Here is a 24490-nt window from a genome sequence, read left to right on the forward strand (position 1 = left end):
ATCTTCTGCAATAACATAGTAACGTCAAACGCACTTCAACAAAAAATACAAAGGAAAAAAACAGGAGTAGGCCAATATCTTTTTATTAGCTGTACAGTAAGACATTCCGCATACCAACATGCCCTCTCAACCCAACAATACATGTATTTATGTTGGTTTTCAGATCATTGTAAAATTCACACAGTACAGCCAGGTACAAAAATGCATCAACCTATAATTTTTAAGAGCTTGACAAAAGCAATTTAAATGCAATTACATATAGAAGGAAGCTTCATGTTGTATCAGCGTCAAATGGTCTACGAAAGAAAGAACATTGTTCTCTGAAACGACTAACAACCTTTATACAAAATATCTTTCCCTTATAGTTCTCTTCTCCCCTTTTTGAACCTCCTAATCAGAATTCCACAAGGCCCTCTGACCGCGTCTGTATACATCCCACAACACAACTGCACCATTAGGACAAAATGGTTTGAGAAATGAACAGTGAACTGGGAGAAAGGTTCTGCTTCACAAGATTACCAAAGCCTTAATAATCTTTCCTTTACAGTTAAGACCTGAAGCTAGTTCAAGTGGACACCTCCCTCCTTTACAGTTTAACACACAACTAGATTCTAGCTTTCCAGAACATGGGCGCAATTTACATCCCAATCTCTCTACCTTATCTTGAAAAGCAAAACAAGACGTACATGGTCATCTTTCAAAACCTCTAACATTAGTCCATGCGGTCGAGATGTTAGGTAGGTTAAGAGTGAGTAAAGCTTCCAACCTCTATACCTCCAAAAAGAACAGTAGATATTCAGGCTAAAAAGCTCAAAACTGGAAAGATCATATCTCCAACATGATTTACAGGGTGGGCAAAGCCTCCCATGTAAGAGATTAGAAATCTCCATACTGCCTGTGTTCCAAACAGCTATGGTTAATAGTTCCTTTCTCCCAGCATTAAAGTTTTTTAGATCACTAGAAAAAGATTCAAATATGTTTGTAATAAAACTAAAAAAGTATTTACAGGCAAAACCAGCCGATGACCGTTTGTACAACATAACTGCAGTCTTAAAAACTTTGTGGGTCGATGCATGTCACTGTCCCCGATTATAGTAGTTAATGTAAAAGCCTCTACAAACTCCATAATGTGACAAGTATAACAGTAAGTAAAATGTAATATGCAGTGAATAAAGTGTTAAAAAATGGAAGGACTTCCTTTGACAGTGAAAGTAATAGTTTTAGTCTACCGCAGAGGTCCTAGATAACAAGGCTGAAATTACTGGCACTCACTGTTGCCATGTCAAGCTCACAAACAGGTTAAGAAAATAGTTTATTAGTTGGAGGGAAAAAAGAGAAAATGTCCACGTGTCAAACCTCAGCTACCATCCCTCCATGAAGGGATTCATTATTACACGTTTCTACAACATTCCTCCCACAAAAAAAGATCTACATTTCTACAGACCAAGCAGCTAGAACTTAAACTGTTACAGTGAATGCATGGAAGGAAGTGGGTTTGAGAGTGATAAGAAAACACACCGATTAGTTTAAGACAAAAACCAAAAGTGTAAAGCAGAGTGGTTTGTAAGATGGCAGATCGTATGAAGAGGGTAGACTTGTTGAAGGGAAAGGTTGAGACAAGGGGATGTCTTTGAGCAGTCTGTGTGGGCTAGATCACCGGTCCATCATGCTGAGGATCATCTCAGGGGTGAGGTCTCCGTTGGGGGCAGCGTCTGCTACAGGCAGCTCCACCGTCTCCACCCCTGCCTCCTCTGGTTGCTCCACCACCACCTCTGGGGCAGCCTGCTCAGCCTCTTGCTCCTTCTTCACTATGATGTTCTCTATGGCGCCGGTATTCTCATCCTCCACCTGGATGACGGCTGCAGCTGAGGAGACAGATAACACCCGGTATTATAACTCAACATTAAAATGGTCAGTAAAGCATAAACTGGGCATAGATTTAGACCAGGGATGGGCAACTGGCAGCCCGTCCCCTTTTTGTAGAACCGCAGATCAATTTACCCAGAATGTTAAAAAAAATACTAAGTGCAGGCACTTTTGCCCTCAAAACAGCCTCAATTCATCATGGCATGGACTCTACAAAGTGTTGAAAGCGTTCCAAAGAGATACTGGCCCAGGTGGACTACAATGCTTTCCCACAGTTGTGTCATGTTGACTGGATGTCCTTTGGGTGGTGGCCTATTCTTGATACACATGGGAAACTTGAGAATCGCAGATTCGTGGCCATCCTTGATTTAAACATTGCATGATATTGGATCAGGGAGATTTAACTCACCTGCAGCAGCCTTGCTTTTGGGGGCAGCCTTGCTGGCTTTGGCGGGAGGGGAGGGTTTGGGAATATTCTTGGGAGGTCTGCCGCGTTTCCTCTTGACAGGTGGCTCTACAGGGGCAGGAATAGGTTTGGTGGGTGGAGCCTGCTCCAACTCCATCATCTCCTCCTCCTCCTCCTCTTCCTCCAGCAGTGCTTCCTCAGCCTCCTCATCCTCTTCATCAATGTCATCCAGCTCAGGATCAGCATTGTCCTCTGGAGGTGTGAAGTTAAGAGTCTTAACACTGATCTCATTACATCCAAAGAGCAATAGTTTATAGGACACTACCATTAGATATGTTTCAGTATTAGAAAGGGCCTCACCACTGTCGTCATCGTCATCATCATCGTCTTCGTCCTTCCTTGAGCGCATCTTCCTCTTCCTCCCACCTCGTCCCCTCTTGGGTGGGGATCCGTTCTCTCCTTCACTAGGATCCCCGTTACAGTTCTCTGCATGTCTGGCCATGGTGTTCTGAGGAGAGTTTAACAAAAGGATCAAATGAAGGGCTATACCAAAAACAATGGATGTATTCTTCCACTCAATAAATATGTGTTTGAGTAAGTGTCCATACCCTGCGGGTGAAGGCCTTGCCACACTTGGTGCACACAAAGGCGGTGGGCACAAAGTTGGGGTCATGGTAACGCCGGAAGTGCATGTCCAGGAGCTGCTTCTGACGGAAGGTCTTCTCACACTGGCTACAGGCGTAAGGCTTCTCTCCTGTGTGGGTGCGCCTGTGCATCAGCATGTGGCGCTCCTAGTCAACGCAAGGACAGCAAGAAAAACACAAGGACAGAAAACTTTTACCAACTCCATCTCAAAACTATGCTGATTGTCCAGTATCCATAATGAGTGAACATTTTTATATTGAGGGACACCTGGAGGTAATTGCAATGAAATTAAAATGGATGGTCCCCCTGAGGAAAATATATATTTTCACCTGGCCCTTCCAGAGCGCTTGAAACTTGACTGTCTGTTTTTAACCTTCCCCCTCCAAAATGATCATTAAAACAAAATAGCAGGGAATATTGAATCCCTTTTTACTAGGTGATCAATGTTGCAGTCGTGATTTCTATCAAATCAATCCCTGGTTGAGAACCACTACTGTATTCATACCATATTCATATTATCCGCTAGAGGGCAGCATTTACCACTTTAAGTGTTAAGGGACATCCGTTAAAGGATGATAACTATAAATTACACATGACTTTAACTGTTAGTGAGCATCCACACTAGAGGAAAGTTTGTTCTACAGTAGCCTACAACGGTCAATCAACTGATCAAAGCATCCTACTGCTGTATATCCTACTGCACGCTGTATATCCTACTGCACGCCTATTATTAAGGAGGTAAAACAGACCACCCAGTGCGTGTTCATGGTCATAAACTAGGTTTCCATCCTTCTGGCAACAGATTTTCATGCGAATATTCTAAAATCTGCATAAAAACAATATGCGCATTTTCCCAGAAGAGATGAGTTTCCATCAAAATGAATTGTTGCAGATAAAAGGCTGTGTGTGACAACGTAGTGCAGATAAAAACAAATTCCCATGTACCGAATAAAAAATACAAGTTAAATGAGTTTCCATTGCATTTTCAACTCTGATGGTTCTCACAAAAACAAATCCGCTATATAGTGATTGTGCCCACTCTGGTATTTTCACTTGCGTTCTAGCAAACAGTGTGCAGAAACAGTACTGTATTCACACACTGTTGGCTAGAGCACACCTATAGCCTACATGAGATTATTATGGACAAAAGAGCGAGATTATTTGTATTTGTCAAACGGCAGCCAAGCATCGATGATCATGTCACCAGAATAAGACCCTGGATATTTATTGAAAAAGAGCAACAAGCTCATCACCGTGAACCTTCACCACCCTGTGAAGTTCATCATAACTTTACATTTCATTTGTAGCCCAATAAACGACATGTTTTCCCGACCAGTTGTAATGGGAGGACAACACGTCATCGGATGACTGCATGTTTACTTTGATATGATGCTTGTTATATCAATATTTGCGCATAAAAGCATTTCCACCGTCATTTCTCACATAATGAATTTTCCCAACACAATAAGATCCCACCTTCTCTAGCGTCTTTTGTTTTGTCAACATTTGAGAAGTTTACCTATTTTCTTTTTCAATCAGCCCTGTCATGACAATTTTAATCTGCTAAATGTATTTTACTCTCATAAAAAGGAAACCTGGGTAGTGTGACAACTGAAAACAATACTTCAAATGTAGGCTACACGTAGCCTAATAAAACTATAAACAAATGTTTCAATGAAATGTACATTTTCAAACGCGTTTTACCCTGCCCATCTTTTAAGTCATGTCATTGCTTGCCTCATTGCTCAAGTGGTTTGCAAGCGATTTCCATTGTTCTAATGGATGTCAATTCATTTGGATCTTCTTTTTCACTGTGCTCCTCATGGTCTGTCCTGCACAGCCATTTAAATACATCAGTGAAACAATGTTATAACTAGCCAGTGATAGATACTCAGTGAATCTTTCCCCAACATTTCATTTTACATTCAGCAATTAACAAGAGCAAGCCTGCTTCTCTCCATGAAAAGCCTATTAGGCTAGGATATATATATATATATATATATATCTATATCTCTATATATATATATATATATATATCTATATATCTCTCTCTATATATATATATATATATATCTCTATATCTATATATCTATATATATATATATCTATATATATATATAGATATATCTCTATATATATAATATATCTATCTATATATCTCTATATATATATATATATATATATATAGATATATAGAGATAGAGATATATAGATAGATATATTATATATATAGAGATATATATGTATAGAGATATATATAGATATATATATATCTATATATATAGAGAGATATATAGAGATATATAGATAGATATATATATATATAGAATAAAAAAATATATATATAGAAAAATAATCTCCTACAGATTTTGTAGTCTATAGGTTTTCCTGGGATTTCACAAAAAGAGGAATAGCAGAGAGTCCTGAGTCTGTAGCCTATAACGCGCAGGAATAGAGGCTAGAGTTGTGTAGACGATTAGGCAACTCATTAGCTAAATATTAGGGCTACAAATATTTACCTGTCAAAGTGCAGGTCAGTTAGGATCCCCACTTTATTTTAATGTCAGAATAATAGTAGAGAATGATTTATTTCAGCTTGTATTTCTTTCATCACATTCCCAGTGGGTCAGAAGTTTACATACACTCAATTAGTATTTGGTAGCATTGCCTTTAGATTGTTTAACTTGGATCAAATGTGTCGGGTAGCCTTCAACAAGCGTCCCACAATAAATTGGGTGAATTTTGGCCAATTCCTCCTAACAAAGCTGGTGCAACTGAGTCAGGTTTTGTAGGCCTCCTTGCTCGCACACACTTTTTCAGTTCTGTCCACAAATTTTCTATAGGATTGAGGTCAGAGCTTTGTGATGGCCACTCCAATACCTAGACAAAATGTCCTTAAGCCATTTTGCACCAACTTTGGAAGTGTGCTTGGGGTCATTGTCCATTTGGAAGACCCATTTGAGAACAAGCTTTCACTTCCTGACTGATGTCTTGAGATATTGCTTCAATATATCCACATAATGTCCTTCCTCATGATGCCATATATTTTGTGAAGTGCACCAGTCCCTCCTGAAGCAAAGCAACCCCACAACATGATGCTGTCACCCCTATGCTTCACGGTTGGGATGGTGTTCTTCGGCTTTCAAGCCTCCCCCTTTTTCCTCCTAACAGTTCTATTTTTGTTTCATCAGACTAGAGGACATTTTAAAACAAGTTTTAATGACTCCAACCTAAGTGTATGTAAACTTCCGATTTCAACTGTATGTGCATTCCTCCAGGCTGCGCTCGGCAGCAGTCAGGGACGCAAAGCTCCACTATTGATTAGGCCTACGTTATTAGGCAATAACATTGTTCTACCTAGGCTACAACAGTGCAATGAGGAAAATTATTATTGTTATCAAATGAGTACACAATTATTGTCTCAGACTAAACTGCAGTGATGTAGGCCAATTCGATTGTTTTTTAGGAGGGGGGGTGGTATTTTATTACGATCCCATTTGTTGTGGTGATTGCAGCAGCTACTCTTCCTGGGTCCACATAAATCATTACATAATACAGAACATTAATAGAAAAGAACAAACTACATACATTTCAGACGTCACACATAGCTAGTGTGGTAAATGCGGTGTCAGTTGACTGTGCAAACAATTTGACATTTTTAACATGAATGCTTTTAATAATAAAACTAAAAAAATATGCAGTCAGTCTCCTTACGGAGACTTAGAGACCGACATGCATAGTATCGATATTAGCCCTCCGATTACAGTGAAGAGCAAGACAACCACTCAAATGTCCCGTTTTGAATGCTTCATGATGAAATAACAGCCTAAACTCAAATTAGATTTGCCAAATGCAGCAAATACAAGAGTTGTAGACTTCACTGTGAAATGCTTGATTTACAAACCATTCTCAACGACGCAGAGTTAAATAACAGATAAAAATAATAAGACGAGGAATAACATATATACACGGAGTACCATAAAGCCTAGGCCTGATTATCCAACCATTTAGATCAGTTATGGGTCTATTGTCAACAGTTTACTCATATGGTGCATTTTGATCGCACCATCGCACACGCCCTCTCTCAGCCAGGGGTGTATTCATTATGAAACCATTTATAAACTAAGAGCAAAACTAGTTTTTAAAATTTGACAAATTCAGGTTAGCCTATACCTGTTTCGTTTGTTTCTGTTTAACAGCTAGGTCCTGGACGATCATTATGTTGTCATCCATAGTCACATTTTATTCATTTCCCAAGCTATAGCACACTATTTTACATAAAGCATGTTTTTAAAGGACCAAAGAGTTGTCTGCTTCGTGTTTTCATGGTTGACATGGAACAATTATCACGATACTGGTTCAGTCAAAGCCCAATTTACAGCATTAGAAAGCCAAAATTCTTCCCCCTTTTTACCAATATATACCCTCATTTGGCATGTTGCTTTCTTTTGCCCTATGTTTGATTTGTGAGCTTAAACTTAGTGGGCAGGCTTTTGTTAAACATGAAACAAAGTAGGCCCAGAGACTAATGAATACACTATTTGCCTTCATCAAAACAATGTTTTTGTTGCCTATTTCAGTCCAGAACCTGCCAGGGTTTAGGGGGGGGGGGTTGTAACCTATTCGAAACAGAACACTATAGCAGTTCGCAAAAAAAGATGCCTAAAATAGACAAAACACATATATTATTCCAGAACTGCAGTTCAGGGTTGGAACACGTATTTCTCTACTTTAAATCAATCAGTCCATTTTGAAATTGTGAAAAAAATGTCATGATTTGGCAAGGAATGTTGCTGGTCTACAGCTTTGTTAGTGTATCCCGTCAGTTAGATATGTTTTTGTAGGCAGTCATTTTCGTAGGCTTAATGTGAGCTTGGGCGCGCAACACACGTGTGTGTGTGTGTGTAGAGGGAGCGATCAGATCAAAACTGTGAGAGAGACAGGTAGGCCTAATGCAGGGAAAAGAGAATGCAGGGAGAAGAAGTGTGATCACTTGGCTAGAGTAGCTAATGCACATAACAAATGGAAGGAACACGAGTCAATGTGAATTAACAGCGGTCGTCAGGACAAAATCTCACCTGGCTTTTCAGGCAGCCACAAAGCAGATTCCAGATGCCTTAGCCTACTTTATGACTGCGGTAGAACTTCACTGCCCCTAGTGGTTATACAGCACAATAGGATTTCACATGGAACGTTATTACACTTTCTTATTGTTTTAATGAAAAACTGATTTAAAAAAAGGCAGTTTAAACATGAAAAAAAAGCATCCATTTGTCACATCCCTAGTTAATGTAGGATGCTGGGCTATGAATTCAGTCCTCCTTTGTCACTGAATATCCAATCAAGGTCATTGGCAGGAAGGTAAGGGTTTAGGGTCCGATCTAAATTCACACAACGACATCAGCGCAAAAAATATTCCTAGCTTAACCGTTAGCCTACAATTGGCACCCCCCGCGGAAATCTAATTAACGTAAATTAATAAAAATCCATCTGTTTAAGCTGCGTCTCAATCCCCCGCATTTGCAGATATCGCCTTTCCGCATCTGCGGTGAAAGGTGGCAGAGCTAGAGCGATGTTTATCAGACCAGGAGACATCCCATCTGCGGTGAAAGGTGGCAGAGCTAGAGCGGTGTTTGTCAGACCATGAGACATCCCATCTGCGGTGAAAGGTGGCAGAGCTAGAGCGGTGTTTGTCAGACCAGGAGACATCCCATCTGCGGTGAAAGGTGGCAGAGCTAGAGCGGTCAGACCATGAGACACCCCATCTGCGGTGAAAGGTGGCAGAGCTTTCTATTGAAAGATGACTCTCACAAACACAATGGTGTTCTCAGCTTTGCTCTTATTATCATCGCCATCATCATTATTATGACCCCTCTATGGAAAGATGACTCACGAATATGATGATGTTCTCTTGCTCTATGACCCCCACAAGCGTCTTGGGACTCGTCTAAAGTCTGTACAGCCGATTTGCCAACTTCTGTCTGTAGCGTCCGAACAGTTTGGGTTACACACTAACACACTAATATGAGACTTTCACGAACATGTCAGTTGTTTTGCTCTAGGAGACAAGTTTGAAGGTCCCGGGTACCAGTTGAAAATAATTAATGGAAGTAAATATGGAGACTGTTTAGAGCCAAAAGTAAGGGGTTAAATACATGGCTTTTTAAAAAAACATTTTTTATCCCTCTCAGATATAGGACAGACACTTCAGAACAAACTTCCCTTTGATGTTTTGTTCCCATCTGTTGTTCCATGTAGTGAATCTGTTATTCAAACTAATAGCAGTGATGCCCAAAATAATTATAATTGTAATATATATATATATATATATATATATATATATATATATATATATATATATATATATATATATATATATATATATATTTTCAAGGGGTCTTAAAATTCTAAATCAATAGCTAAATCGTCCTTGGTATGACCTTCATAAACAATTCCATATAGCTTAGTGCAATTTGAAGCGCTGCTTCTTAACGCCTGCTCGCTAAACCCGGAAGCCAGACCCACCAATGTGTCAGAGGAAACACCGTTCAACTGACGACTGCAGTCAGGTTGCAGGCACCAGGCCAGCTACAAGGAGTCGCTAGAGCATGATGAGCTAAGGAAAGACCCCCGGCCAAAACCTTGCCTAACCGCAGGACAATTTTCTATGCCACACAGCCAGGTCAATCAAGGTGTGGATGTAGGACCACCAGATCAAGACCCTGTCATGGCCAGTCCAATCTCTAAACCTGAACCCCATTGAAAACCTCTGGAATGTGATCAAGAGGAAGATGGATGGTCACAACCCATCAAACAAAGCCGAGTTGCTTGAAGTTTTGCTGCCAGGAGTGGCATAAAGTCACCCAACATCAATGTGAAAGTCTGGTGGAGAGCATGTTGGTGGTGGAGAGCAATATTGATTTGTGAACTCTTCCTAAGTTAAAACCTTAGTATTGTGTTGTTTAAAAATGAATATCAACTTATTTTCTTTGCATTATTTGAGGTTTGACAACACTGCATCTTTGTTATTTTGACCAGTTGTCATTTCTGCAAATAAATGCTCTAAATGACAATATTTTTAATAGGAATTTGGGAGAAATGTCAGTAGTTTATAGAATAAAAAATGTTATTCTCATTTTACCCTATAAATAGTACAACCAAAGAAAATGATCATTTTGCAGTGGTCTCCATGTTTTTCCAGAGCTGTATATGGAGCATACAACAATCACAGCTCTGTAGATTTTGCTGCGAAGAGACAGAATCAATAGATTATTTATTCTGGAATTGCCCCTATATAGCTCGTTTCTGGTCACAGGTTCAGGAATGGCAACAAAAAAAAAATGTTGAAAAATAATAATTCATTAATTAATCACAACATGCACTTAAAATGTACCTTACAAATAACAGTTTTGGGTGATTTGGATAGCCGTAGTTAGTCAACAAACAATATAATAATACCCGTAGGAAAGGTATTCATCTTTAGCTCACAATATGTGGATAATATACGATTACATTTTGTAAAACATCATAGCACAATTTAAATATATATGGCACATGGAAACCAAACAAGGGTGGTCTATAGTGAAAGAAGGGACGAGCTGAGAGTGGTGATTAAAGAGCTTATGTTTGGTAATGTATTACTGTTATGTGACTGCTTTAAATAAAAGTATCATGTATATGTAGCAAAAAAGCTGTAAAAAAACGAAGATATTTGTCCTCTGAAAAGGGGGGTGGGGGAGGGGTTAATAAAAATAAAATAACCCCCCTCCCTTTAAAAAAAAAAAAAAGGACTGACGCCTCAACACTGCGATGCAGTGCCTTAGACTGCTGCGTCACTTGGGAGGCCCTACATACATTACAATGCTGTAACAAACCGGGTTAGGCAGGCCTTGTGTTCATTTTTTAAACTTTATGATGATCAGGACCTGTTAACGGCACTGTGATTTTAATTTTGTTGTTTTCTTAATATTAACAATTACATTTTTTTTTTAACATTTTTTTTTTACAAAAAGTTTAAACCAGGGGTTGGGTCCAAAACTATTTTCCAATCGTTTTGTTCTAAAACAGAACCACTGTTTTTTGTTTCACTGTTCTGACCAGTAAAACTGGTTAGAACAAAAAAGTACAGTTTTTTATCATTTCTTTCTGTTCCTTTTTAAACCTCTGGGGGGGGATAAAGGGTGGAGGCAGCGTGGCTTAAAGCGCTGGGCATCTGGTGATGACATGCATTATCTGAATTAGGCCCAGAGAATTATACCAATGGAGGGGCGGCCTAAACGGAGGAACTTTTAATGTCTGAACTTCAGAGTTGGCTTAACGTTGGACCCGAGAAGCTAGCTAACGAGCTTGTTTTTGCAGTGCGGCAGCAGAATTTTAAAAAGTAGTTGTGAAATGTGATAACTATAATATCCTAAACTAGCATTAAAAAGGTGAATCCATTCTTCTCCAATTAAACATGTCTCTCACAATCATATGAATTGCTGTTTTAACGTCCATAGGCTAGGCTACAGCGTCTGCGGGGGGAGGGAAAGGAAGCCTACATGCGCACACACAGGCAAATATTTTCAGATGGCAGGCAGACACTGGAAGAAGTTTCTGATTGAAAGGAGGGTTTTGCATAGGTGCTTTGTAGCATTTTTTTTGTGGGACTGGAAAAACATGTCCGCAAAGCAAAAGGTTATTAACCGGATCTAATGAGTTTAAAATAATGGTTCTGTACAGGAAAAGTATTGATCACTTCCATTCCAGTTTTCGAGTTCTGTTCCCTGAACCGGTTCCGACCCCTGGTTTAATCGTTCATACCCCTAATATTTACTCCAGCCTAGATTCTCTATCATCCCAGGTTAGAGACAACAGGACCTCACCTGTCTGCAGCAGTAATCACACTGGTCACACTTGAAGCGTTTCTCGTTCTTGTGGGACTTCTGGTGCTGGATGAGTGCATAGCGCTCGTGGAACACAGCATCACAGTAACGACATTTCCTGCCCTGCTCAATGAACGAGTGCTGTTTTCGCAGGTGGACACCTGAAGGGGAGGAGAAGGGGGCAAAAAAAAGCTTATTGAGAGAGATGTCATCAATATAAACAAGTTCAGTCACAATTATGGCTGTGGCGATCACGAAATTGTCAGCCGGTGAATGTCAAGCAAATAACTGTCGGTCTCCCTGTAATTTACCGTTAATTAACAAACACATTTAGCATCTCCTGGCTTCCACACACAGCCTACAAGCCAATGATGCAGACAATTGGAACATTTACATTTTAAAAAGTCCAATAAATCCATGTTATATAGCCTACACCGTCACAATAAATCCATGTAATATAGCCTACACCGTCACAATAAATCCATGTAATATAGCCTACACCGTCACAATAAATCCATGTAATATAGCCTACACCGTCACAATAAATCCATGTAATATAGCCTACACCGTCACAATAAATCCATGTAATATAGCCTACACCGTCACAATAAATCCATGTAATATAGCCTACACCGTCACAATAAATCCATGTAATATAGCCTACACCGTCACAATAAATCCATGTAATATAGCATACACAGTCACAATAAATCCATGTAATATAGCCTACACCGTCACAATAAGTCCATGTAATATAGCCTACACCGTCACAATAAATCCATGTAATATAGCCTACACCGTCACAATAAATCCATGTAATATAGCCTACACCACAATAAATCCATGTAATATAGCCTACACCTTAACAATAAATCCATCATTTATTTTAGACAGGTCTGAAGAAACATGATATGAAGAAAATGTAGTCTATTTCAGAAGAACAGAATACTCTGTCCTTATGTTAGGTACTAGTTCATTTAGCAGACGAGATTTGCTTAATATTCTGTGGCATTATTTAATTGTAGGGTTGCAAACTTTCCAGGAAATTTTTGCTTAAATTCATCAAAACAGTTAGCTTATAACAGTGAACCTTTTTTGTGGGATACACATAAGGCAATTCTAGTCCTGTGGCATATTTTGGTTAAACTATTCTCAATTCAATGGAATTGCAACCCTCTGCATGCACAGTGCATTCTTCCATCGCAGGTATGTTCAAGTGCACTCTTCATCACATGTACAGCTGATTCTCAAGATATTGCACACTAATGAGATGCTATTGAGCCCACACTACTACACTGTCTGAGCCAAGGACTACATGATTTCTGGTAAGTTTTGATTGCAATACTGGGTGGGGCGAATATATTTTTTTAGGACATACAGGATTTTTTGTTAACTAGTAAATAGTATCCTACAGCAAATTGTATTCAAATCATTTCTAACTTGTTAATTTCTGCTAGTTAGTTTTTGCTACCATGTGGGTTTTAGCTTCCTTGAGCCTGCTAACTGAGGAGTGTTAATTCACCTGTTTCCATACATGTTTAATTTTAAATATTAATCTTACAAAGGAGTTGTTTAATCTAACTGTTTAACCACTTATCTGTACATGGAATTGTATTTGGGGTTTGTACAATTTTTCCCCCTAATCTTTATAGGAAAATGCCACGGGCACTATCTGATGCGTGGAGACATTTCACTGCAGCTAATGTAGAAGGAAAAGCTGTCCATTTGCAAATGCTGTGCCAAATCATATCTGAAGAATGCAACAAAGATGCAGAATCATCTGATCAAGTGCATAAAGTTCCCTCAGCGCTCACAACAAGCAACCTCTGACAAAAGTCCCTATACTTCTATTTCAGTAAAAATGATGAATCAGACACCTTATCTACAGCAACAGCTCATGACCCAATGGAGGAAAGTAGTCAGAGAAATGCTGATGAATGTCTTGTTCGAGCTGTGTACGCAACTGGTTCACCTCTGATGCTCACAGGAAATGTGTATTGGAAGAGATTTCTGAATGTTATTTGCCAGCATACACCCCTCCAACCAGACATGCTTTATCTACTAATTTACTGGATGCAGCGTTCAAGTGAAGGTCAAGCAAATCATAGAGAAAGCAGACTGTCTCAACCATCTCTGATGGGTGGTCGAATGTTCGTGGGCAAGGAATAATTAACTACATCATCTCCACCCCTCAACCAGTATTCTACAAGAGCACATACACAAGGGACAACAGACACTACATTACCGATGAGCTAAAGGCAGTCAATGACCTTGGACCACAGAAGATATTTGCAATGGTGACAGACAATGCTGCGAACATGAAGGCTGCTTGGTCTAAAGTGGAGGAGTCCTACCCTCACATCACACCCATTGGCTGTGCTGCTCATGCTTGGAATCTACTTCTCCAGAACACCGTGCCACTGAAAACAATGGATACACTCCACAGAGAGCCAAGGAAATGATTAGCTATGTAAAGCGTCATCAAGTTATAGCAGCAATCTACCTCACCAAGCAAAGTGAGAAGAATAAAAAGCACCACATTGAAGCTGCCCAGCAACACCCGTTGGGGTGGTGTTGGCATCATGTTTGATAGTCTCCTAAAAATGAAGGAGTCTCTCCAAGAAATGGCCATATCACAGTCTGCCGATATGGACAGCCCCATCAAGACGATCCTCCTGGATTATGTATTTTGGGAGAGTGGTAAGCAGCCTGAAACATATAGCAGTAGCCATTGCACGGATTGAGGGAGACAATGCCATCCTGTCTGATGTTCAGACTCTGCTTGCAGATGTAAGAGAAGAAATCTGTACTGCCCTGCCCTCTTCACTGTTACTCCAAGCAGAGGAAACTGCAGTTCTGAAATACTTTAAAAAGCGAAGACCTCTGCCTGAAGCCCATACACGCCGCAGTGTACATGTTAGACGCCAAGTATGCTGGCAAGAGCATCCTATCTGGTACAGAGATCAACAAGGCCTATGGTGTCATCACTACTGTGTCTCGCCACAGTGGCCTGGATGAGGGCAAGGTTCCTTGCAGTCTGGCAAAGTACACTTCCAAGCAAGGGCTTTGGGATAGAGATGCAATATGACAATCGTGCCAACATATCTCATCAGCCACCGGGTGGAAGGGACTTTGTAGATCTGAGGTTCTTTTCACCCGTTGCCTCCATCATCCTCCAAATCCCACCAACTTCAGACGACTCAGAGGGCAACTGGTCCTTGTTAGGGAAGACACACACACACCAAAGCACGCAACAGGCTGACTAATGGGGTGGCAGGTAGCCTAGTGGTTAGAGCATTGGACTTGTAACCGAAAGGTTGCAAGATCGAATTCCCGAGCTGACAAGGTAAAAATCTGTCATTATGCCCTTGAACAAGGCAGTTAACCTAGTGTTCCTAGGCCATCATTGAAAATAAGAATTTGGTCTTAACTGACTTGCCTAGTTAAATAAAGGTAAAATGTAAAAAATATTTTTTAAATGCAAGGGTTGAAAAATTGGTGGCCATTGAGGCTTTTTGAGCCTGACAACGAGCCGTCCTCAACAAGGTTGGAAAGTGACCGTGAAGATGAGGCCTCAGAGTCTGATGTTCAAGAGGTGGACATTGAGGAGGTCCTTGGAGAAGACATGGAAGCCTGAGGAAGACAACCAACGCTTTAGTTTTTAGACTATCATTTTTTGGGAGATGAGATGGATCAGTGGGGATCATTCAATATTCCCTTTTATTGTTCAGTGAAATCATCCCATGTGAAGAGTCAACTCATTTAATTAAAGGTCAATTCGTGACTAAATTGTTTTATTTATTTTTGGGGGGAGGATTTAATCATGTGCAATTATGTCTACTTATGATAAGGTAAAAGGTTTATATTTCTGTCTCCATATGATATGGTAAATATATCCAATGCAAAAAACATCACATTTAAAATGGCATTAAAATGTATTTGCATTTATTTCCATTAATTCTCATATATTCCCACAAAGTTTCCACCTCTGAATATTCCCCAAAATGTGCAACCCTATTTAATAGTATGAAGAATACAATTGAACAAAGCTGAATAAAATAGAAAGGATATTTTCTCCCAACGATTTGAGGGAGTGCGCTCATGCGGCTATTTTGTGTTGAGCGGTTAACATAAAAATAGGTACTTCTATATGCTTAATTTAGAGTTATTAATGTAACTTGTTCTACAAACGTTGGGCTATATGTTCACCCTGACTATACCGCTCACGGCGCAAGCGTTGCAAAATACATTTAGAAATCTAAATTATTCAATTATTGCGCCCAAAGAGACAAACTGTTTTGTCGGTCGTCGTGGTAATACTATGAAAGTTTAGATGCCAATCACCATCTAAGTTTAAAGAAGAAAAAGAATGGAAGGAAAAGATGACTAAAAATGATTCGGTTGACCGTTTTATCTGTGGATTAATTGTCGGAGTTGAGGACCTTGTGCATTTCAGGTAAAATAACAGCTCAATGTTTATATCCCAGGACAAATTAGCCTGCTAGCTAAATAGGACAAATTAGCTAGCAAGTGCAAGCCAGCCTAGCTAAATTGCCATAAATGTTTAATGCTTTCCACCTGTCCCCAAATGAATGTAATTGGTTCCGTTTGTTTTGATATTTTAACCTGCGCGTTGTGATCGTGTTTGGTGTGGGGGGACAAAACATGTGTATGCACGATGGCGCACACGCACAGCCAGTTTGGGTTCCATGTAAGGCTGCATGATGCAACTAATGATGATTAGAAAAAAGTTGCTTGAAAGACTGAGCTCTGCTTTGATTTTGAGCAGGTTGAAAATACTTCATTAACCTCTCATTCACACAAGCACTTGATAATGCCTCAAATTTTACGACGGCACCCCCTTTGTGGCCATAATGCACCCTAAAAAAAATCTAGGCCTTTTGCGGCCAGTGGCTGTTGTGCCCTTGGCCCGGTGTGCTGTGCCCTTCACCCTGAGTGCTGCGCTAAGCACCTCTCATTCACACGGCTCCCCATCATGTGATCAGGTCTTTCTCACAGGCTAAAGTGAAGACAGACACATCCTTATCCAATTCCGAGGTGCATATTGAAAATATTGGAAGAAATGTCCACATTTACTGTCAGCCAACAAGATGAGTAGACTTAACGAACAGCTAAAGCACTAGCCTATGTCAATCTACTATCCCCCATAGTACAAAAGTCAACCTATTCTATTCTGTGCGACAAATAAATATTCTAAACGTAGTCTGGGACAGCTGCGGGATGGAATAGATCCCAAATTAATACAACCACTAGCACCAAAAAAACAACAATAATTCACAAGTGATCGGCTAATACGGTCACCCATCAGACTATTCTTGATTTATCTTAACTTTACATGTACTAAATAATATACGTGGGAAATTTGTTTCGATTTAGAATGAAACAAAACAGGTGCAGCATGAAAAAAATACATGTCATCTGTGCATTTAAATAGCAAATAGGGGACGCTTTCCCCATGGTTCATTGTCATGCCAGCCAGGTAGGCTATACCCCTGTTGTAAATATAAGCAATGTGCTGAATATTAGGAAAGTTGAGAAATAAATATAGTTAGGCCTAGCCTATAGAAAGCTGATGGGGTCCTCCTCTTTTTTTGTAGAGGCCATCACTCTGTTTTCTTGCGCAATTGCATAGTCTATAGGAAAGTATTTGATTAGATTTCCAATTACATTTGCATTGATGTCAGAGTAATTAGAGGGACAATAGAGTGCCGAGTACCAGGCAGTTAGCAAGTTCGGTAGGCTACTAATGACCATCAGCAGCAGAGCTTGGAGAAGCCTAATTACCGTGACTAAACAGTCATGTGGAATTTTACTTCCTTCATGACTCGTGACCGCCAATACGGTCACCGCAACAGCCCTAGTCACAATTAAGTTTACGGTGGAGATTTCCAAATTATGCTGTCAACATATTGGGATAATCAGGCCAAAAGTCAATGACTAGCTATCTAACCCAGGTCACTCTTTCGGGCGATGACTGTGTCACAGTGGGGGCAGTGGAACTTAGCCACGTTCTCTGTGTGCTTCTGCAGGATGTGCATCTTCATGGTTCCACTCTGGGTGAAACGGGCGTGGCAAATATAGCACTCGTACGGCTTCTCTCCTGGAAAACAAAGCAGGAAAACATGAGTGTACAAGTTCAACAAATCAGGCCAGTCACTAATTGTGTTAACACAGTATCCCTGCAGCTGTGCCTCACCCGAGTGTGTCCTCATGTGTCTCTTCAGCTTGTAGGTGTCTCTGCTGGCGTAGCTGCACAGACTGCACTGGAACGGACGCTCCCCAGTGTGGGAACGGATGTGCCGCTTTAGCTTGCTCACCTCTACACTGGCATAGTCACACATGGAGCACTTGAAGGGTTTCTCATGAGTGTGCTTGTAGCGACGATGTCGGACCAGCTCTCCACTGGTCACGAAGGCCATGTCACAATCTTGACACTTGTGTGGTCTGGTACCTGTAAACAGAAATAAAGTTATAATAGTATCTAACATGGTAATATGGACAGGAATATAGAATTGTCTGTCAATGTGCCTATGATGTCACCATACCTGTGTGTGTGTTGAGGTGGTTCCTTAGCAGGGTAACAGTCCTGAAGGCCCTTCCACACAGATGGCACTTGTGGGGCCTCTCATCTGTGTGACTTTTCATGTGTCGGTCCAAGTTGGAGCGGCGGGGACAGGTGTAGCTACACAGCTCACACTGGAATGTTTTCTTCACACCTGGAGCATACAAAGTCAGCACTTGCAGAGGCATTTAGCACCACAACTTGAGTTACAAAATACCTCATAAACAAAGGACACAGAAAGAAGGGGTAATCTTACCCTTCTTCTTAATTTTGGTGGGTTTGGGGGGTTTCATGTTGCCCACCACCTTCTCTGCGTTGACCTCAGAGAGCATCCCTTCCTGCTGCTCCTCCTCAAAATCATACACAGACACGTCCATGTTGTCTTTATCCCCCTCTGTGTTGTAGCGCAGCGTGCTCTTTTTTGCCTTCTTGATGGTCTTCTTGGCAGGGGGCTGGTAGTCGGGGTCCTTGGACCATTGTGGTTCTTCAGGCTGGGGCTCACACTGCAGCTCCTCCTCCTCCTCCTCAGGCTGGACCTGCTGTTCCTCTTGGTGCTGGAGCTCATCCTGCTCCACTGTTTCCACCTCACCATTCGCACCCACCTTCACCACCTGAAGAAGCAGTAGTGTTTTTAATTTCTCTACGACTAGTACATTTAGATAGGCACCTGTGGTAGAAAACATTGTTGTACACCCATAGTGAAATATGCTCCCATTAGTTCTGAATTAATGTAATATTTAGTCATGAAGTGCAGTCTCTCTTACCTGGAATCCCTCTGGCAGGGGCAGGGTGTGGCAGATAACAGGGTTTCCGTCTTTGGGCATGGCCGTGGTGTCCACGAAGGTGCCCTGTAGCGCCTCTACAGTGGCCTGGGTGACAGGGACAGCAGAGACAGGGACCTGGACCAGCTGTAGCTCCCTGAGGCCCCCCAGCTGCTGCTCATCCATGTTGACAACCTGCAGAGTGATGATCTGGGTCTCATCCACCGTGGTGACCGTGGCCTCGTGGGCTGTAGCCACAGGGGCATCCATCACCTCAGTCTTCAACTGCAGCAGGGCCGGGTCCAGGGAGTCCATTACCATCATCTCCACATTGACTCCCTCCACCAGCTGCTGGGTATCCAGACCAGCAACTCCCTCTGGCTGCTGGTCCATCACCCCTTCTGCTGCTTGCTGGAGCAGGTCTGCCACCACCTCCTCCCCCTCATAGGTGAAGTCCTTGGCCTCAACCACAACATCTGTTGGTGCTCCGTCCATCGGTAACACCTGAGAGAATCACCCCAAAACCAATCAGCACACATTCTAAAAATGTAACCTTAACGCATAACCATTTATTAATAAATGTTGAAAGTGTACCAGGACGTATGATCAATCTAGCAAGGCCTAACAGACTGAAAATGGCAGTTCAGTTCAGGCAAGATCTCAAACATAATGCAACTTCCCCAGCTTTCTAAATTGTTACCTGCACTAGAAAGGAATACTTCATCTTTCTAGATCTGCTTGGCTTGCTCAATTTCTCACTCAACTCTCCTGACTGTTACCTGACACTCAACCTGTGGGGAAGACAAACAAGTTGAACGTCTACATAAACCTACTACATGTATTGAATGCAGACACATCCGTAGCTAGTTAAGCCAGTCTAGCAAATGTGGCTGACCTGGTATTATTAAAAACAACCTACAAGTATGATGTGACATTCATTCACAGTGAACATGGCCAGCGTTTTGATAGTGGACATGAAGTCACATAGGGAGTCATGTTTTTGTACCGCTACCAGCCGGGTTGTAGAGGGAGCTCTACCCTGTTTTTGTCCATTCTAGCTCGCTTACGTTAGTGCCGTTGTAGCTCAAAGTAGGCTTTGAATCAGACAGCGGACACTGGATGGAAGACGAACTGCAGCAGAGGCATTTAGATCTTTTTTTTTTTTAGATAAGTCGCATTAATTTGAGGCCGGAGGAAGACGTTGTACTAGTGGAAACGCTCGCATTAATGACTACCGGAGACATTTACGTTATGCATCTTCCTTGTTTGAATTCGTTCTGCGCAACAAGCCAAGCCAGCTAACTTTTATATTGCTAGAAAAATAGCGTCTGCTAAATTGTGAAGTCTTTGCATCTAGGACCTTACCATTTTAAAACGCTCGTCAGCTAACGCTAGAAGTTATAGTTAATGTGGTCATATTAAAATAGTGAACGTTAACTAGCTAATTAGAAAGTTATTTAACGTTAGTTTGATCAACGGAAGGGGTTACTAACGTTAGCTTTTGCGAAGGCCGTTATCAAGGTGGGGCAATATTGACAGTAAACCGATCTTGTAAATTATAGCTAATTTCGATTGATGGCTTTACTAGCTAACAAAACTAACGTTGTGTAGATAGGGGTCTAACTAGTTAGATTATGATTGTGAGATTTAGTAAATTCCGTGTACTGAGCTACAATCTGTCGCTCGCTGACTTCATAAGCAGCCGCGAGTTTCTATCTTGGCACAAAGAAGAAAAATAAAATGGACGCCTGGCCTAAACACTAAACCAACACGTTGAAGTATTTAATGATCGAGCCATACCAAAGTGCAAACTAATATAGCTCTAAAAATACTCCTTAATGAGACATTTCGTTGAACTTCTGGATTATAATGTATTTTTTGCTGAATGTTCGATAACGATAGAGGGAGACAAACACCCCCGTCTACCGCCTGGACCGGGAGCCCCATCGTGACACCTAGAGGCCGATTAAAGCTCCTGCAAAACTGCCCCCTTTCCTGGAAAGTACTGTTACTTTACCTGCTCTACGTCGTTTAATTCCTCACTGAATTCGACAGAAAGCCCAGAGTATGTTCTTCAATCAGATCGAGATGGCTGAGAATTGCGCCCTTCTTCTCCTGCGGTTTTAATCCTCTCCCGCTTTTGCAGAGTGGGCTCCGCACAAAATGGCGGCCTTGTGAAAGTTAGTGCGCCTGTGCATTGAAGGGGGGCGGTGGCGAGAGGGTGGGTGTAAACGGTTCTAAACATTGAATTATGGGGATTGGCCATGTGGGGCGCTACTTTTGAAATACAGTACACCGTAATGAATAAATCATTTATGAGGTTATTTGTCATAAATCTGATTGAATTTCCAACTTCATACGAATGTCAATGTCTGTTTTATGATCTTCACAGGCAGTTAAAAGCGGTTGTCACAGGCTGTATTCTATATTTATTCAACAGGCCTATAATAAATACTCCAAATGTGTAGTTGTACCAAAATTATTAAAAACATATACATTTCATTGAGCCATTCAATTTTGTCATCAATAATTTCCAGATGTTTCTATCAGTTTGAACAATCATTTAAGTATGTATACCCGTGCCAAACACCAAGGCTACAATATATAGTTTGTATCACATTTGATGCCAGACATGATATTTGCCAGACAATATAACAAATATATATATTTTAAAGCTGCAGTCAAAGGTAAATACATATACTTTGTTTCTATTAGCACTGTATCTATTAATTCTTACAGTATTTCATCTCAAGTCTAATTAAACCTCGCTCCACTGTAACTTGAGCCACTTATACATTGAAGAAGCCACTGAAGTCCATTGTTATTTTGAAGTGCTATATAATAAAACCGATCAATCTGAAAACGTAATAATGTACAGGGAATGCCCGTTCTCATCACACCCTGATTCTACTCTATATGGCCAGCAGGTGGCCAGTACAAGCAGTTTGGTTGTCTGTTTCAGTGAGAAGTTTTCTGCTCCAAAAAGGCAAAGTCCATCACAGTTTTAAGTTTTCAATAATAATGATAATAAAAAGGAACTCCACCACCCATACAGCTGAAATTATCTTCAGTTATATCACCTAGTGGCAAGTCTCAGGAAGTGAATGGTGACTTATTGAGGTATCAGCACTCAAACCAAATATTAATTTACTTAGAATGTTTCAACAATGCCAACTGAATTACAATTCAACTACATAATGTGTACACTTCCAGTGGAATATATATTCCCATGAAACATAGAATGATAGTATGGAATGATGGCACTGTAATAAATGTTTTTCCAGACGACTTCTTCCTGGCCGGCATGGCAACAAGCTCCTCATCAGACTGTGGTCCTAGAGTGTGGAACTGCACCACCATCATCTCCCGAGGAACAACCAAATCCCTTCCACCCCCATGATTTACTTCATTACTCCTTCCACACGCTGACATTCTCCACACAGACCATCAGAAAACCAGCTTCATTACAAATACAGCAGATCAAAAGTGCATTTAAGTGAGGGGGCCCCCGCAGGAGGATGGCTCCCTTCACCACCTCTGGGGAAATTATTTGATTTGTATAACTCAGATTTTTAACAATTCAGAAAACGGTGCATGAAAATAATGAAGTATATACAGTACCAGTCAAAAGTTTGGACACACCTACTCATTCAAGGGTTTTTCTTTATTTGAAAACTATGAAATAACACATGGAACCATGTAGTAACCAAAAAAAGTGTTAAACAAATCAAAATATATTTTATATTTGAGGTTCTTCAAAGTAGCCACCCTTGTCTTAATGACAGCTTTACACGCTCTTGACATTCTCTCAACCAGCTTCATGAGGTAGTCACCTGGAATGCATTTCCATTAACAGGTATTCCTTGTTAAAGGTAATTTGTGGAATTTCTTTCCTTAATGTGTTTGAGACAAAAAGTTGTGTTGTGACAAAGTAGGGGTGGTATACAGATGATGGCCTTGGTAAAATACCAAGTACATACTATGGCAAGAACAGCTCAAACAAGCAAAGACAAATGACAGGACATCATTACTTTAAGACATGAAGGTCAGTCAATCCGGAACATTTCAAGAACTTTGAAAGTTTCATCAAGTACAGTCGCAAAAACCACCAAGCGCTATGACAAAACTGGCTCTCATGAGGACCGCTACAGGAAAGGAAGACCCAGAGTTAGCTCTACTGCAGAGGATAAGTTCATTAGAGTTACCAGCCTTAGAAATTGCAGCCCAAATAAATGCTTCACAGAGTTCAAGTAACAGACACATCTCAACATCAGCTGTTCAGGGGAGACTACGTAAATCAGGCCTTCATGGTCGAATTGCCGCAAAGAAACCACTACTAAAGAACACCAATAAGAAAAAGAGACTTGCTTGGGCCAAGAAACACGAGCAATGGACATTAGACCAGTGGAAAAATGTCCTTTGGTCTGATGAGTTCAAATATGAGATTTTTGTTTCCAACCGCTGTGTCTTGGTGTGGGGGTGCTTTGCTGGTGGCACTGTCAGTGATTTATTTAGAATTCAAGCCACACTTAACCAGCATGGCTACCACATCATTCTGCAGCGATACGCCATCCCATCTGGTTTGCACTTAGTGGGACTATCATTTGTTTTTCAACAGGACAATGACCCAACACACCTCCAGGCTGTGTAAGGGCTATTTGACCAAGAAGGAGAGTGATGGAGTGCTGCATCAGATGACCTGGCCTCCACAATCACCCTACTTCAACCCAATTGAGATGGTTTGGGATAGATCGCAGAGTGAAGGAAAAGCAGCCAACAAGTGCTCCGCACATGTGGGAACTCCTTCAAGACTGTTGGAAAAGCATTTCAGGTTATGCTGGTTGAGAGAATGCCAAGAGTGTGCAATGCTGTTATCAAGGCTACTTTGAATCATCTTTATTTAACACTTTTTTGGTTACTAAATGACTCCATATGTGTTATTTCATAGTTTTGATGTCTTCACTATTATTCTACAATGTAGAAAATAGTAAAAAATAAAGTAAAACTGAATGAGTAGGTGTGTCCAAACCTTTGACTGGTACTGTAAACATTGAGTGTACAAAGCATTAGGAACACCATCCTAATATTGAGTTGCACCCCCTTTTGCCCTCAGAACAGTCTCAATTTGTCAGGGCATGGACTCTACAAGGTGTCAAAAGCATTCCGTGTTGATTCCAATGCTTCCCACAGTTGTTTCAAGTTTGCTGGATGTCCTTTGGGTGGTTGACCATTCTTTATACATACGGTAAAATGTTGAAAATGAAAAACGTATGCTTATCTCGCTAAACATATTACATTTTTTACTAATACTCCAGGTTTGACTACTTCTACTGTATGCAGACTTGGGAGAAAACCAGGCAACTTT

General features: G+C 40.8%; 1 protein-coding gene across 2 annotated transcripts; it reads right to left on the reverse strand.

Annotated features, from left to right (window-relative positions):
- Nucleotides 1-67: 67 nt before the first annotated feature.
- Nucleotides 68-21346, reverse strand: LOC110494911 (transcriptional repressor CTCF). 2 transcript variants are annotated; one of them, XM_021570256.2, is made up of 11 exons: nucleotides 21143-21346; nucleotides 19129-19629; nucleotides 18621-18975; nucleotides 18348-18518; nucleotides 17999-18253; nucleotides 17753-17902; nucleotides 11782-11942; nucleotides 2881-3063; nucleotides 2633-2780; nucleotides 2276-2524; nucleotides 68-1865 (listed from the first exon to the last, which is right to left on the reverse strand). In XM_021570256.2, the coding sequence occupies exons 2-11, from the start codon at nucleotides 19618-19620 to the stop codon at nucleotides 1654-1656; spliced, it is 2376 nt and encodes a 791-aa protein (XP_021425931.2). In that variant the 5' UTR covers nucleotides 19621-19629; nucleotides 21143-21346; the 3' UTR covers nucleotides 68-1653. The 2 variants fall into 2 exon arrangements, with proteins under 2 accessions (XP_021425931.2, XP_021425923.2); XM_021570248.2 differs by lacking the exon at nucleotides 21143-21346 and adding an exon at nucleotides 19826-19916.
- Nucleotides 21347-24490: the final 3144 nt, after the last annotated feature.

Source organism: Oncorhynchus mykiss, chromosome 2 (assembly GCF_013265735.2).
Source record: "Oncorhynchus mykiss isolate Arlee chromosome 2, USDA_OmykA_1.1, whole genome shotgun sequence".
Classification (NCBI taxonomy): domain Eukaryota; kingdom Metazoa; phylum Chordata; class Actinopteri; order Salmoniformes; family Salmonidae; genus Oncorhynchus; species Oncorhynchus mykiss.